The sequence below is a fragment of the Myxocyprinus asiaticus genome, chromosome 24, assembly GCF_019703515.2.
Source record: "Myxocyprinus asiaticus isolate MX2 ecotype Aquarium Trade chromosome 24, UBuf_Myxa_2, whole genome shotgun sequence".
In the NCBI taxonomy this organism is placed as follows: Eukaryota; Metazoa; Chordata; class Actinopteri; order Cypriniformes; family Catostomidae; genus Myxocyprinus; species Myxocyprinus asiaticus.
Genome location: NC_059367.1, coordinates 15,100,325 through 15,116,642, shown reverse-complemented (window position 1 = coordinate 15,116,642; position 16,318 = coordinate 15,100,325). Strand labels below are relative to the sequence as shown.

The following is a 16,318-nucleotide window of genomic DNA, read 5'->3' as shown; positions in this document are numbered from 1 at the left end:
TCAAGATTTATAGTAAAAAAGGAGTTAAATGTTGGTCTGTTCTCACCCAAAACCGATTGGATTGCTTTAGTAGACATCGATAAAACCATTGGAGTCAAATGGATTACATTTATGCTGCCTGTATGTGCATTTTGGAGCTTCTAAATTTTGGTCACATCCACTTGCATTAATGGACCAACAGAGTGGAGATTTTGTTCTAAAAATCTTCGTTTGTGTTCAGCAGAAGAAAGAAAGTCGTACACATCTCGGATGGCATGAGGGTGAGTAAATGATGAGAGATTTTAAATTTTTGGGTGAACAGTTAAATTTTTTTAAAAGAGCAATATGTAACATTGATATCACGCGTTTAAAATGGGTACTGCAGTACAAGTTCAAAATATAGGAAAGAGTTGTCTCCCATGCCCCCATCTCCACTGACGCGAAGCTCACGCGGGTTGCCAGGTTGAGGATACGCAACAGGAACGAGGAAACTGACAATGGCAAGCGACGAGTCTTACGCTGTAAGTTGATCAGCTAATGTATACGTTTGCATTGTTTTTATTGTTCGCAAATGATAACTAGCTCATGTGGATTTTTTTATAACTCTGTCAATATTAGCTAGATGTATTGCTGGCTTCCATGGCTGCAGCGCGCTGTGTTTGCCCGTTAACTTGTTTCAAATCTGGCAACCCTGGTGTCGAAATACAATTGGGAAATGGGCAGTGGGCGGGATCACACAGGCCAAAGCACAAACAGAAATTCTGGCCCGGAAAGGACATTTCAAAGTAGAATATACTGGCCGTAGCATTGTTTTCGGAGAAGCCAATATTTAAACTTAGCATGTTTCCTAAATATCTGATAACATATTAGTTTAATTTTATGCGTAAGTACAGTAAATATATTACATATTGCACCTTTAAGTATGTTAAAAGATTACCCCCAGCTTCTGCAGTATGGCTTTCTGTAACCCTGTTGCTTACATAAACAACTCTGAAAAACAACTGCATATTTACACAGCTGTTTGCGCAAAACAAGTTTTTTTTTTAACCAAATTAAATGCGTGTTATCAATATACTTGGCAGCTTTACTGAGGCTGACTGGTGAAAAGTATGACGCGCTTTCGATGATGGCAAAAGAATGAATCGTTGGGTGACGTCACGCCCGTTGTTTCAGATGACGCTGAGTAGCAGGCCGCACGCGCGTAGAAGGAATCTACTCTGACAGATTTTTGTGGATCAAGGTCGTCGATTTCTCCTCAGTCACACCGAAATACGGGTAAATATCCGAGGTAAAGGGGGTTTTAAGCCACCGTAATCGTCCGCGGGATGGTCTCGAGGTCCCAGCTGACCGTTTTGTGTGCATGCCATCACGTAAGCTAGCCGTTAGCACAGCTACCTCGTTAGCCTGGCTAGTTGAATATCGCAAACAAAACGACTTTCATCAAGTCAGCGACGTTAACATGGTCAATTGTACGCACTATTAACTACTTCTGAAAGGAAATGTTCTCTTTCGGTGTCGCTTTGACGTTGACAGCACGACGGTTTGTTGTTTGTCCCGATACTAGGGTCAAAGACAAAATGTTTTCCTAATTGCGGAGCTGCTCTCAGCTGGTTTCCCCTGGACAGCCTCCAAAATAACCGCATTCATTCCTGTTTGCAGGGGGATTTATCGTTCAGACAGTTATAAAAACTATATTCCCATATTAAAGATGTAATGTGCGTATTATTTTCGAATTATAACACTACTGTTCCCAGATTGCTAATCGTCATTTGATCACTAGGCTGTTAAGGTTACAATAACCTAGATCATTCGTTTGTTTGTTTGAAAAACGAAAAGCTAGCAAACAGACAAACAAAAGAACTTCTGTTTTCATGCAACATATTGTAAATACTGCACCCGGCTCTAGCAGGGTCACCAACAAATAAGCCATCTGGTTTAAATTTTGGTGTTTGGTCTGACTAATATGGTAAAATAATTTCACCATAGCAAAGCAAGCAAGCATTAATCACTGGGAAAATCACTTTCTAGTCTTGTCATTTTCATGCGGCTGAACAGCTCGAGCTGCTTTGATATTTTAAGTATCAGTTTCTCTTTCTATCTTGTGTATGAACAAATCTTGTTATCTTCTATGTCACTAGTGCTGATGAAATTGTGCAAATCAATCACCAATGTCAGCACCTAATACAGTGCAAACTTATGGATTGCTGTTTCCAAACCTTAACCATGTCAGCATTTTTCAAGGCTAAAGCCCAAAGTAAGGAGGTGGATACAATGATCTGTTTAGTTTGACTTGTCTGAGGTCTTTGAGCCACTTCATGATACATTACACTAATTCTTAAAATATTAATTCTTCAACTCTATTTCCAGGGTTGCCCTCTCCCGTCCCCCTTACCCCCGTTCTCAGAAAGCATGGCTCAGGAGACAAATCAGACGCAGGTGCCAATGCTTTGCACAATGGGATGTGGTTTCTATGGTAACCCTCGCACCAATGGAATGTGCTCTGTCTGCTACAAGGAACATCTGCAGAGACAACAAGGAGGGGGGCGAAGCAGCCCCCCAGGTGAGAAAGGTAGGCTACTGGGAAATTAATTTAGTCAGGTGATCGGGTTGCTAAAAGGGACAGTGTTGAAGCAGATGAGGCTGCCAAGCCTATCATTGAACAGCAAGAGAACCTAAGATTGCCATTCACATGCACCTATTCCATTGGGAACCAATTTTGTTCACTCAGTTGAACTTGAAAGTTAAAGGGATTGTTCACCCAAAAATGAAAATTTTGTCATTTCTACGCTCTCATGTTGTTCCAAACTTTTATGACTTTTTTTCCACAGAACACGAAAGATGTTAGGGAGAATGTTAGAGATTGACAGCCTCTGTCACCATTCACTTTCATTGGATCTTTTTTTTCATAGAATAAAAGTGAATGGTGACTGAGGCTGTCAGTCCCTAGCACTCTGCCTAGCGTCTCCTTTTGTGTTCCACGGGAGACAGAAAAGCATTTGGAACAACATGAGGGTGAGGAAATAATGACAGAATTTTTATTTTGAGTCAACTAACCCTTTAAGAAGTGCTTGGACTGGATTGGTTTGACCATGAGTTGGTGAGCTCATGTCTCTCTTCCAGCTGCCACATCACCTGTAGGTTCCTCAGGTGCCTCTGCAGTGACGGTGGAGTCTGTCCCTGTTCCCACCTTGGAAGCTGTCACCCCATCGGAAGAACGTATGTCTAGGTAAGAAATTTAAAATTTGCACAAACTATAGTTCCAAAACTGTCTGTTCTAAGTTATAGTTGCCGTTGGCTTGCTCATATTTAGGGTCACGTTTTTCGTCTAACCTTACAATGAAGACTTTAAGACATTACAGCTTCATTTTCTGTTACAGCTTAATTTTCTGTAAAGCTGCTTTGAAACAAAGTGTGTTGTCAAAAACGCTGTACGAATAAAAACAAATAATAGATAAGTTGTTATCTTGGCAAGCAAATTCCACTTATGATAATAAAGCAATTATAACAAATAACTAATACAAGTATTTGGTTGGATTGTGTTAATGCAACAGTTCACCCAGCCCAGTAACCCAACAAATGACTGCTATGAGCATCTCCCAGGACATTGGAACCACTGATTCAGATAAAGCAGAAGGGGAGGAGGAAGAAGAGGAGGGCTCGTCTAAAAGCACAGGTGCTGACCCATGTTCTATGTTCTCTCTAACACATACTGCATTCAACCTGGGCTTTGATTCCGGGAATTTTCCAGAAAAATTGCAGAGGAGCCTTCTGTGTGAATGCAATCCGGAATGCCAGAAAATGTGTTCCCCGGGATCAGACTCTATTAACATTGCTGGGATCAATCATGGAACATGTCTGTGTAAACAAAGGCAGAGCTGATAAAGTGAATGGTGTGTTTCGTAGGGATTATGTATTTATCATGCGGAAGAGAAAGCTTGTATTCAGATTAGAGATGTAACGGTTTTATCGTATACCGCGGTTTTAAAAACAGACGGTAGTCATACTGTTGACATTTGACGTTGTTTGAAAATAAAGTCAGGATTTTTTTCGGATTTTTATTTTATTTTTTAATTTTTAATTTTTTAATCCAAGTAGAGGAATTCATGTTTCCATTGTAAATATAATGGGGCTTTTCCACTGCACTGCACTGCACGGTACGGCTCGACTCGACTCTTTGGGGGTTTTCCACTGTGGATAGTACCTGCTACTTTTTTTAGTACCACCTCAGTTGAGGTTCCAAACGAGCTGAACCGATACTAAATGTGACGTCAAAACCCTGCAGATCACTGATTGGTCAGAGAGAATCGTCACTACCAGCGTCACTGGATTTGTGACACGGGACATCAACCCGCTAGTTTTAAAGTTAGCAACAGCGATAGCGGTATCATTTGTTCACGCGACTTTCGAATTTTAAAATGAAATGGCTGTGCGCAAAACCACGGCATGGTCAATAAACGAGATGCAGATGTTCCTCTTGTTAGTAGCCGAGGAGAGGATCCAACGAGAGCTGGATGGGGCGACGCGAAGAGGCGGCGCAACTATGACGATCAGCCTATAATCCCACCCACGTTGAGGCTGCACTAAACTGCAGTCGAAAAGCAAGCTCAGAAAAGTAAAGCGAGCAGAGTCGAGTCGAACCGTAACGTGCAATGGAAAAGTGCCATATGTTCAATTTAGAGACAAACGGCTACATTTACAGCATCATAAATTTGACATGATAAAATAAACACATTTATACATTAATACATTTCCTCTTTCAATCAGAGAGCGCAGCACTCTCAATATTCACTCTCAATACACTTTCAATCTATTTCTCTCACTTGAGCAGTTGTAGTCTGCAGTGTGGGAATACTTTGGGTATTAAAAATGTTGCAGATGGTTTCAAATCTGAAGTACCATTATTATAAGCATCATCCCACGGAATTTGCATAGATGTAAGTAAAAATACAGTTGGTATATAGGCTGATCAATTATGGACTCTATTAAAGGTGCACTCAGTAATTTTTTACACTTCAAAAAGTTTTACTCCTAAAGAAATTAATTGTAATTTTGAAACGTGTGTAAATTCATGGCCACTCACATAAGATGAAGACTGTAGTCATATCAGTAGCCTTATAAAAGCTGTTTTATTCTACACAGAGAGGGTCTCCTCATAGCTGTTTTCCACTGACATGGTTCAGGTGCGGGTTCCTGGGCCGGTGCGTATTCTCGAACTGTTCCGCGCATTTCCACCGCAGAATAGACCGTTCCAGGGCTGAAAACCTGGTTCCGCATCGGCCCCAAAAGCTTGCTGGTCTCTACGCAGGACCCGATTATGTCGGGACGGAGGGCAGGATAATGTTTCGTCACCATGGTAAAGTTTTCCCAAACAACAATTAGGGATGCACCGATACCACTTTTTCTCTTCTGATTCCGATATCGGAAATCTCAGTATCTGCCAATGCCGATACCAGTGTTGTTTTTTTGCATAATCAGTTTAGAATATCTTTTCATTATTGTGTGGAACTAATTGGTAGTACTCTTTAATATGTAAAGAAACACAAACCTCTAACTACACATTATTTCAATATAAACGTATAGCTTATTAAAAAACACTTTATTATTAACTAGTATACTGGATAATGTAGCAGCAAAATTAACAATAATTCCAGTCTTCAAGTTTACAGTAGAAAAGAAACCAGTGTTTTATTTTTGCCTTTTTTATTTATTTTCCCCCCGAAAATGTTTCATCTTGCATCTGGTCTTTAAAGGATTCAGATCTCTTTTTTGTTCAATTTAGTTGTAAGACATCAGTCCACTTTTCATTCACACAGTTATTTTTTGGAACCCATTCAACTTAAATATTATAAATTGTAAACAAATACTAATGATGACAATAATAATAAATTGTTATATTATTATTGACTTAATTTTAATTTTAAATTCAACAGTAATATATTTAAATCGTGCACTTTTTAAACCCTCACGCTTTTATTTTGACATTGTAAACTCTCCAGGAAGTCCTGTATGTGTCTGTTTGTTGGCAAGTTCACAGGAGTTTAATTCGCTTCTTATTCAAATTCTGGTAAAATGCACCTCTGGTGCCGTTCTATATGCATATTATAAGTGAACCGAACTATTGAGCATCTACATCTGAGATACTGTTCTTGAGTAGCGCTCAAATATTGCGCACCGCTGTGAAGGCTAAAAGTAGCCGCGAGTGCATCACCAGCCTGTGCGTGAGTTTGTGTCAATAGAGCAGCACCATTCATTAATGCGCTGGCGCTGCGCATACTGTATATTTATTTATTAAACACAGCCTTTTGTGATTCACAGGGCTGTCATACATCTTCAAGTGGCTTTGAATAAAATGCACGAGCCACATGAACTGCCTTAATGGTGTTTTTATGATTCTTTTGTCATTTTTGGAGCTTGACAGTAACAAACATGACTAACACATAGTATCGGATTTGGAACGGGCTCGTCGGACCGATGCCCGATCCATCTAAAAGCTTCAGTATCGGAGCATCGGTGCATCTCTAACAACAGTAGCTACAGTCTGCAACAAGGAGTACTTCACTCTATAACAACAACAATAAAAAAACACACAATTATCAGACATGAAAAGTGTTCAGGTAACACAACGAAACTAGTGCTCTATGGTATTTATGAAGATCCGAGATAATCTAGAGAGATCGCAAAGGAAAAAATACTCTACGAGAATGAAGATACAGCACTAAATGATGCACGCCACCTTTAATCAGACAGTTGACCAAATCATAAACAAATTGAAAAACACTTAAGAGACCATAAGAAGGACATAAGCAAAAGCGACAGTAGACAGTGCAATGATGTTTTGGACTCAGACACTGACCAGCCTGATAACTAAACGGGGCATTGAATTCAGCCAGTAACGCTTGTGATAAACAGTGAATCGCCGTTGTCCTCTGCAGCTGATCTCAGTGAGTTGTTATATTTTCCAACTTTGTTAGCTTTTCTTACACTGTTGTCATCTTATTTTGTGCATTGTTTTGTTCTGTAATGAGATTTTTACCACCTACTCACTAAGTTTGGAAGATTGCGTCTATCTGTTAAGTAAAACGGTAGGATTCTCAATCAATAATATTATATGCAATGGCAAAAATCCAAATACAACCATCTGCTACACCAATGTTAATAATGATTCCACTGTAACAGTTTACAGAACTTAGCAAGTTAAGCCATAGTTCATACAATATAATGTAATTACATTACCTGTCGTATTTAGCATAGATGTCGTCTCTGACAATCTTGAGCAATGTAATGATGGATCCATATGTTTAAATATGTCCTCAAAAACAAGAGTAAAAGCTGTATACAAACACTGTGAAGCACCATGTTTATGTTTGAGGTATTCACATGGAAATAGAAAGTATTTTGGGAAAAAAAAGAAAAAACACCAACAAATAAATGGCAAATGAATATTTAATTTGGATTGTAATAAATACTAATGTCTTAAGAAAAAAAAATATAGTTTTACCTTGTCCGAGTAGATAGATTTTATTTTCGTTTTTTTCCGATAGATATTTTTTAGAATCAAACTATATTACAAAAGCAGCCATTTATCAAATGTACGTCTTAACTGTTGCAAGGCACTTAGTGCAAATTATTTGTTTTTTGTTTTAACATTTATTTAAAAATAATATTTAATAATATTATTTCATTATTATTCAATGTTAATATTAATATTCACTTTCCATCTTTGTTGTCCTCAAAGCAATTCAGTAGGTGGACAGCAGCCAGTAACAAAAACAATTAACATCGAACCATATAAAAATGATCTTTTGAATTTATAAAAGTAATAACTGCCAGAAATAGTCATTGGCTACCATGCAAGTCGCTTACCGTCGCACCCCTAATATCGGAAAAAAAATGCAAAAAAGATAACGGTGACCGCGAACTAGAGTGATACCAAGACCAGGGAGCTAACTGCTATTCATGCAGACAACGAAATTAACTGTTGGTTTAGGGGTACCGTACATGATGCATTTTTATACAAGAGGATAAAAGACCGGGGCTTCTTGAGAGAAAAGTCACAGGTTATCAGTAAACTCAAGGCACTGAACGTTAGACATCATTAGATCGTGATGTCACTTTTGTCTTTATGGAATTTTTCCTGGATGTGTGTGAATGCGAGCACAGATTATGAGAGAGCTCAGGCAGTGTGAATAAGCTAAATTTATTGGTTGCCAGATCTAATTTTCTGGAAGTTTTTCTGGAATCTCTTCGTGAACGAGATTATAAACAAATCCTTTGTCTCTGCTTTTGTATGTGGAGCAAAATCATTAGTAGGAATTTAAGATTTTAAAAGCACATTTAACTGTCAATATGTTACCCTTGACACAAGTATATCATTCCCTTTGTACATTCAGTTCTCTCCGTTGTTGTGAGTTTTTATGTATTGTAATTTATAGTTGCTGGTTTTGATAACAGTCTGATAGATTTAATCTTGAGCATATGCCAATTATGAAAGATCAGAATAGTTTGGGGAAAAAGAAGAAACAAATTTTGAACAACATCCAAACTAAAGCCCTGCTTTCAATCTTCATTAGAAAGCAGTTCAGCTCATTTTATTTTTGCTGATGAATCATTGATCTGAGTGTCAGAGTAACATGTTGCCCCAGAAGCAAGGAAGTTCTTTGTGATTTAAAAATGATTTCTTAAGGCTGACCATGCATTTCATAACAGGGCCAGTAGGGGAGGCTGCTCAGGCTTCTTCAGATGGAGATCAGACTCCTGATAAGAACAAAAAGAAGAATCGATGCTTCACTTGTAGAAAAAAAGTTGGCTTCACAGGTAAGATCCAAGGGAAGGGCAGTGTTATTGCATAGGGCTGGGGTGCACTTTTTGGGAGCAGACCACAAAAGTTTATATGCTCTAACTTCTGTGTTTCTTTTGGCATTTAGTCGTATCTCTGTTCCCTTTGTGCATTTAAACATCTGCATCCAAAATGTGGGCTTTAAGCATATATCTGTGAGGTAGGAAGCTACAATTGCATGTTAATATTAGAGATGGGCATGAGTACTCGAGCACCCGAGTACTCGGAAGTGACAGAAATGATCGATCATGAAAACAATGATCGATAATGAAAAATGCTTGATGTGACTTTCACTGAATTCGAAATTCAGTGACAACTACCTGACAACTATACACTACATATCAAAGAGGGGCCTTATTTTTAATTTTGAGATTGATTACGTTGTCATTTTCAGTGGTACCTTGATTGTCAACAGAGACACCTCATAGCAACCAAACTGATAAACAATGCTGCAATGCTAACGTTTGTTCTACAGGTTTACGATAATCAAAAGAAAGTTTAATCCACTGTGTTTTGAACATCTGTCTCTGCACACGTTTTCTAAACAGGTTTTATTGTCATAAAATGTAGAAACTTTCACCCATTAATGTATATTATTTAATAAAAGGTTTATCATTGATTGTAAATCTCCCTCGGTGCCTACATGTTTATGTAGCGTGACACACCTGCATCTCAGTGAAATCAGAGCTGAAGATTTCCGCACAAGTTGTAAGTCCAACGTAAAGTGTCGTTCCATTGCAGTTTTCCCAGTATGAAGTTTAAAATTCTAAGTTAAATGGGAGGATGCATGAATCATCACAGCAACAAACTCCTTCAGAGCACGGCATGACTTTATGTCCGGGGCAGAGACTGTGCTCTACACTCAGGAGAAGAGCGCACACACACACAAGGCGAAATCTTTCTTTCAAGAAAGAAATCTGAATGTAACAGAATGCGGGGTCTTCAAAACTATTTTCAACTTAACACAGCATTTTAAAAACATGATGATTATGGTGTCACTGAAACCACGGTTTGCAGATACACGGTTCAGTAACAGTGGTGCGCAATTGCTAAGCTTATTACAGTAACCTGAAGGAAGAACAGAGATGCACGTTCTGAACATTATTTCATTGAACTGATCTGCGAGTCTTCACAATGACAAAATATTATGCATTATATTTTGATTATGCCCTCTTTTGTACTTATTGTAACAGACTACATTATAACAGCCTATGTTAATGAATAGACGTTGGAACAACGAGACACAATGCAGCAGCCAAAGACGTATGACATGCAGTATATGTACATACTGTATTTGTATGTCTGTTTATGTCTATAATATATTACAGACTAGAACCCGACCGATATGGGATTTTTGAGACCGATTTTAGAGAGGGAAAATTCACCAATTACCGATATGGTGACCATTGGTATAGCAATTTTTTTTAGCTGGAATGAAAACAGACCTTTTCTATGTGGATTTTGCACCGATGTGACTATGCAAAGGCTGCTTTCTTAAACAAATATTCTATAAAAGAACATTTGACATTATTATTATACTTTGTCAACAAAGTCTAGAAATGAACACTGATACTAAACATACAGTACTGATTTTAATTGTATTTATTATTTAAGTGGTGAGCAATTGACATACTAACAGTACTGATGTTTATTAAGCTATTTATTGTATTTTTATTTATTCTTTATTCTCTCAGTCAATTTCTGACAATTTAAATAAATCAAAATACAATAAATAGCTAAATAAACATCAGTACTGTTTAGTATCAGTCAAATGCTGACCATTTAAATAAAGAATAAATTCAAATAGAATAGCTAAATAAACATCAGTATTACTGTTTAGTATCAGTCAAATGCTAATCATTAAAATAAAGAATAAATAAAAATAAAATAAATAGCTAAACAAACATCAGTACTGTTTAGTATGTCAATTGCTGACCATTTAAATAAAGAATAAATAAAAATACAATAAATATCTAAATAAACATCAGTACTGTTTAGTATCAGTCAGTGGCTGATCATTTAAATAAAGAATAAATAAAAATAAAATAAATAGCTAAATAAACATCAGGGGCCGGTTGCACCAGCTATACGTACGTTACAACTTAGCCTAGTTGTGGTGTAAATGGGCACTAAGTCACAATTTACGCTCTACTAAATATTTGACTGTTGCACCATCAAACTTAGGTAGAACGTAACCCTTCGTATAAACTAAATATATACGGCAGCCTCTGACCAGAAAATAAAAAAGCAAACTCATTTAATGACATCATTGAGCTCATGTTTTGGTTGACAGGCATCAGTCCTTTCGACATATATGATGATGTTGGCATTTACACTCGTTTACATTTACATGAGAGAAAACAAAACTTAAGCGGCTCTTCAGCATGAGACCGATTAAACGGTGCCATTTTAGGACTGTTTAATCGGTAACAGCAAAGCATGATATATCGACCGATATATCGGTCAGGAACTATTACAGACTGACTGTAAGATCAACTTCAACATAATTGTGAATTTCTTTTGACCAAGTTTCATTGATTTCAGTGAGTAAATCATAGGTTCTTTCATAGTTTCAACAGTTGGGATCAGTCAGCATACTGCAGGTTGGTGCTGCATTTCACGTGGTGCTGGTATCCAGCCTTGACTTCAGAGAATTCAACACTCTAGCTAAAGAATTATTTGGTCAATTGAAAGACTGAACTAACTCAAAATATTTTGCATGATGTATTGTTGTCTTTAGGCTTCGACTGTCGCTGTGGTAACCTGTTTTGCGCTATCCACCGTTACTCTGACAAACATGACTGTCCCTACGACTACCGAGGAGCTGCTGCGGCTCGCATCCGCAAGGAGAACCCCATTGTGGTAGCTGAGAAGATTCAGAAGTTATGAGAACTGATGGCTTAGAGAGCTAAATTCTTTGACCTTCAAGTTTTGGAACCATGGCGCTGAATAACACCATTCTAAAAATGGGTTCATTTCTTCATTGTAGGATAAGGTGGGTGAGGTCATAGGGTACTGCCCCTGCTTGGCCACTCCCTAAACCATAATCTCCCTGTCTCTCCTGGAAGGACAGTGTAAAGTGTGTGTGTGTGAATGTGTGACACATGATGAGAAATGTTGTGTGTGTGAGTGAGTGTTTTTCTTTTTTTTTTCTTCTTTTTTCTGGAGAGCCAGGGGGAAGAGGGATTGGTTGTCGGGTGTGCATCCATATGAATTGGGGGTGGGGGGGGGGTGGACTCGACTCTTTAGTTTTTACCCTGGCATTGATTTTGTTAGGATAATAACATTATTTTTTTATAGAAGCCTTGGGATGTGGGTTCATGAGTCTGGAGAGCGGAGGCTTTGATACAGGGGGGTGGGGGGCGTCGAGAGAATGGGAATTTACCTGATACTGCAAATTGTTGCTGAAGAATATAGATTTTAATGACTACTCCCACATTTACCCATGTAAAATTTTCTTTTTCTGTGTGTTTTTCTTTATTCTGGTTAATAACCCTGACATGTCAAATCCCAGCCTGTGCATTTACAACATATTTCTCTTTTATATATTGATTTATCATGATATTGTTGGGTGCATGAATAGTTATTGGATGTGTTTTAAAGGGGGAGTTGGGTGGGGTGGGGTGTAGCCAGAGCCTTGACATAAGTGAGTGACTGAGGTTTTTTTCTTTCCTTTTCTGTTTTAATGAGTGTATGGCATCAGAAGATCTATATTAATATATTGTATGTAGCTTGAATTGTGTGATTGCATTCTATTTATTTTTGTATTATCATTTGGTTGGTTGGTACTGGAGGATTGGAAGCATGTGTCCCCCCAAAAATAATCAATTTGTTCCATTTGTATGTAATCCCTTAACTATACTTAAACATTTCTCTCTAGTTATGCATCCATTTTAAGCATTATAGGTTCTGATTTTACAGAGAGTTGAGTCTTGTTTGTATCTTCAAAAACAAATGGACAAGTTTGGGCTGAAAAATTATCCGTCAATTCAGAATCCAATCACAACAAAAGGAACCACTTCAGTATCATCACACAAGTTTAACAGCATAGAATCTTTAGAGCTGTAGGGAACCAAGCAGGCCCGTTATTTTAATGCATGCCTGTGCACACAGCGATGAACTCTTTTGACCTTTCCTTCGGAGTCACAGAGCTTTGAGAAGCGAGGTATTTGTTATTAACCACCAGCAGACCAATGAATGATAGCTAACGGAACTGGTTGATAATTTATTACATAACACTTTTCCATTTTCTGAGATGTGTATTTCCTCAATAACAAATGAATACTGCTAGGCTTAATGATTTCATAGTGGAAGATGCATTCACTTCCCCAAACAGACAAGCCTGGCATGCTTGCACAGATATTAGGCCAAATGCAAAGTTTGCTACAGCAACATTCTAGATTGCAACTTTGAACTGAACAAGAATGTAAAAACAAAGCAATGTTGTTCAGGGGTGGACTGGGAAGAGAAATCGGTCCTTTTCTGCATATCGTTGCCCCCTTCGGGATATCGCGATGCCGTTTTGTGGCCCGTTCTGCATAACTCGGCGGCTCATTTCAGCTTAGTCCCGGTATTCCAGATTACCAATCCAGCCCTGATGTCCTTCCATTGTTACAATGCATTGAATGGAGCCTGACTCACTGACATCCAAATTAAAAGGTTTCTACTGTGTTCCCTAATGTAAATACTATGTGGCTACCAATCATGTTGAATTATTCTTAATAGAATGTTGCAAGGTTCTGAGAAGAGGGGGAAAGGTTCAGCAGAAAGTTTGTTTTGTGTGTATGTAGTGTTTATTAACTCATATGCAAGGAGAAAGGTGCAGCACTGAGTTTCTTGCCATGCTTTGAGTGAGGCCTGTGTCTTTGTGCTGGCTGTTTGTGTATTTTTTTTGTAAAAGAGCTGAAACTACCATGTGGGACATTTTGTATTTGTCTTTAACGTTGTCCAGCAAGGTAGCCTGAAAAAGTCTCTTGAAGTGCAACTTTTTGCATGATTCATAAGCAATTACCTAACTTAACAAGGCAGAACCTCACTTTAATACAACCTCACTTTCTATGTGGCTCTAATCCTGAAAGCAGCTAGGTGGATGTAACCAATTTTATAGCCAACACTGGCACCAAACTAATACCTTGCTGTGTGATTTGAAGTTTTGGCCTTAGCTTATTTAATGACTTTGCTTCTTTAAGGAAATGACCCGAGCTTTAATTAGTACCGTCTGTGATTGGAGCATTATCCTCAGTGGTGCTGACAGTTCAAGAGAGCCTTTGCGAAAGCAGGTGTGAAAGCAGCTCTCTGAAAGTGGCTCGAAAAGCTGGCATGCATACACACCATGGTTGGCTGAGCCTGATATATAAGCCTTTTAATGTGGGTTTGGAACTCACTCTTTGTATGTCCTACTCCTCTCCCAGTACATACAAGTCTTTACAGTCCTGTCAGACTGTACAAAAATGTGAATGTTGGGCTCAAGTTATGATGCCACTGCTTAAAACTGAGTACACAAAACAGTGTGAATGTAGCCAAATATTTGGTAATGTTTATCATGTCTAACCATATTAAGCTCCAGTGCAGTGAAAGCCTGTTGGGTCACAGTTCCTCACCTCTAATGTTGCCTTCAGTGTCTTTTCAAATCGCTGGCACTATGTCAATCTAATGCAGTATCCCTTCTACAATAGCAATGATTCACAGGCATTATTGCATGTTAACGAGAAAAATAGAAGGGCAGATTCTACATAATACAGTGATAGTGAAGGTTTTGAGGTTTTATTCACTTCAAGCAGTTCATCAGAACATTCAGATGGGTGATGTGAGTTTCAGCTCAGGCATATTGAGCAGTATATTAACCAGCATTCATGGATTAATTCACCAGCGTGCCCAGTCCCCCAGAGACACAACCAGATACCTTTTTTCTTTTCTTTTGAAATTTAGGATTGTATGATGTGTACAAGTAAGTATAAAACCAATAAAATCACAAAGTTTATTTTAAATTTACACAATGTCTTGTGGGTTTCTTCAAGCTGAATTCTTGTAAATCAGTTGCTGTGGAAAATTGTTTTCCCTGAGTGTAACAAGGTTTAAAATGGGCAAGGAGGCGGTGGAAACTGGCTGATGCAACGAAGTAATATTTTAATGAAAACTTAAGACACAAATAAACACACACACAGCAGCTGCATGTGGCTTTCTCCCGAACTGCTGCATTTACCCCTCTCCTCGGCTGATTAGGCCTATTGGGGGCCGGGTGTGCCCTCCTCCTCGTCACACTGATGTAAGGGAAACAGAAGTGCATCTATTTAGCTGAAAATATAGTTTTAGTGTCTTGAATCAAACGGTGTTGTACTCAAGTAGGAAACTTTAAAAACCATAGTTGATTTAATTATGGAAGTGCCACTGATAATTACTTATCCACCCTCTTAATCAATGCATTTAGCTGTGAAGCTCTTAAAGAGATGGTTCACCCTAAAAATGAAAATTCTGTTGCTCTTTGTTTGAATGCACGAGAGCAGCAGAATACACAGCCCTCGGGTTTATAACAACACAGGGGTGAGTAAACACTGACTACATTTTCATTTTTGGGTGAACTATCCCTTTAAGCCCTTCCGTTGACACTCCAAGCAGAATATCCTTCCATGCTGTGATATTAGATTAACTAGACGCACTGTAAAAAAGAATTGAGCAAACATTAAAAAATTAGAGCATCATGATGCAGTAAGATGCACAGATCGTCTTAATAATTGTCCTCAGTAACTGCTTTTAGTAAAAGTGAATTTGTTAACTAAATGCAGACATTTTTGATGAGAGAACTACTAATTTCTTGTTCAGCCAACTATCAATTCGCAATATGAGAACTTTCACACAACAATTGACTAACAGTGGCAACACTGTAACGCTAACCACATAACTGATTCATGTTGCAATGCGTTGGGAACTCTCAAATCAGCTAAATTGTTTAACAATACATTTGGGGGAATATTTTGGTGTTGGGTGTTTTTATGTAGATGAAAGTAATTCACATTTTGTAGTATATGTGACTCAAAAAAAACCATAAGCTGGGTAAAATGCAACTTCATTTTATACAGTGTGTGTAAACACTCGAAATTGTCTGTGTCTGCCTATGATTCAGCAGCAGCTGCCCACCTCAGCCTGCCCTATTTCACCACAGACATCTCCGTCTCCCTCCACAGCTGCACAAAGTCTAAAAGCACTTCTGTGGTTTTTAGGCTCTGGGGTTGCCATTTATCTTTCTGATTTAAATTCCATTGTATTAATTTACACTTCAGTCTTGTCCTGCTTGATCAGGAGGAGGTCTTATACTTAATCAGTTACATATAAACCACTTCATATTTTCTTTGTTGCTCAGTGCTGGATAGGAAATCTCTTCTACAAGAAGGCATGTCAACTTTCCTCTCTGCATCTCCATCCTTTCTTAAAAGTTGTTTAAAATGTCCTTGTTATCCTTAAGTCTCAAATGAAAGATGACTTGGTTATCTGTGGAATATATTGCAC

General features: G+C 38.2%; 1 protein-coding gene across 2 annotated transcripts; it reads left to right on the top strand.

Moving 5' to 3' along the window:
- Window positions 1-1,108: 1,108 nt before the first annotated feature.
- Window positions 1,109-14,811, top strand: LOC127415248 (AN1-type zinc finger protein 5-like). Of its 2 annotated transcripts, none has more exons than XM_051653917.1 (6): window positions 1,109-1,254; window positions 2,347-2,548; window positions 3,100-3,205; window positions 3,531-3,652; window positions 8,686-8,793; window positions 11,556-14,811. In XM_051653917.1, the coding sequence occupies exons 2-6, from the start codon at window positions 2,389-2,391 to the stop codon at window positions 11,702-11,704; spliced, it is 645 nt and encodes a 214-aa protein (XP_051509877.1). In that variant the 5' UTR covers window positions 1,109-1,254; window positions 2,347-2,388; the 3' UTR covers window positions 11,705-14,811. The 2 variants fall into 2 exon arrangements, with proteins under 2 accessions (XP_051509877.1, XP_051509878.1); XM_051653918.1 differs by having other exon boundaries at window positions 1,150-1,267.
- The last annotated feature ends 1,507 nt before the right edge of the window (window positions 14,812-16,318 follow it).

What these genes read in the sequence shown, in the direction of transcription:
- LOC127415248 (XM_051653917.1), top strand. Translation starts at nt 2,389, where the DNA reads ATGGCTCAGGAGACAAATCAGACGCAGGTGCCAATGCTTTGCACAATG. An exon ending in TCGGAAGAACGTATGTCTAG is followed by an intron (nt 3,206 to 3,530) that starts GTAAGAAATTTA and finishes TTAATGCAACAG; the next exon opens with TTCACCCAGCCCAGTAACCC. An exon ending in AAAAAAAGTTGGCTTCACAG is followed by an intron (nt 8,794 to 11,555) that starts GTAAGATCCAAG and finishes TGTTGTCTTTAG; the next exon opens with GCTTCGACTGTCGCTGTGGT.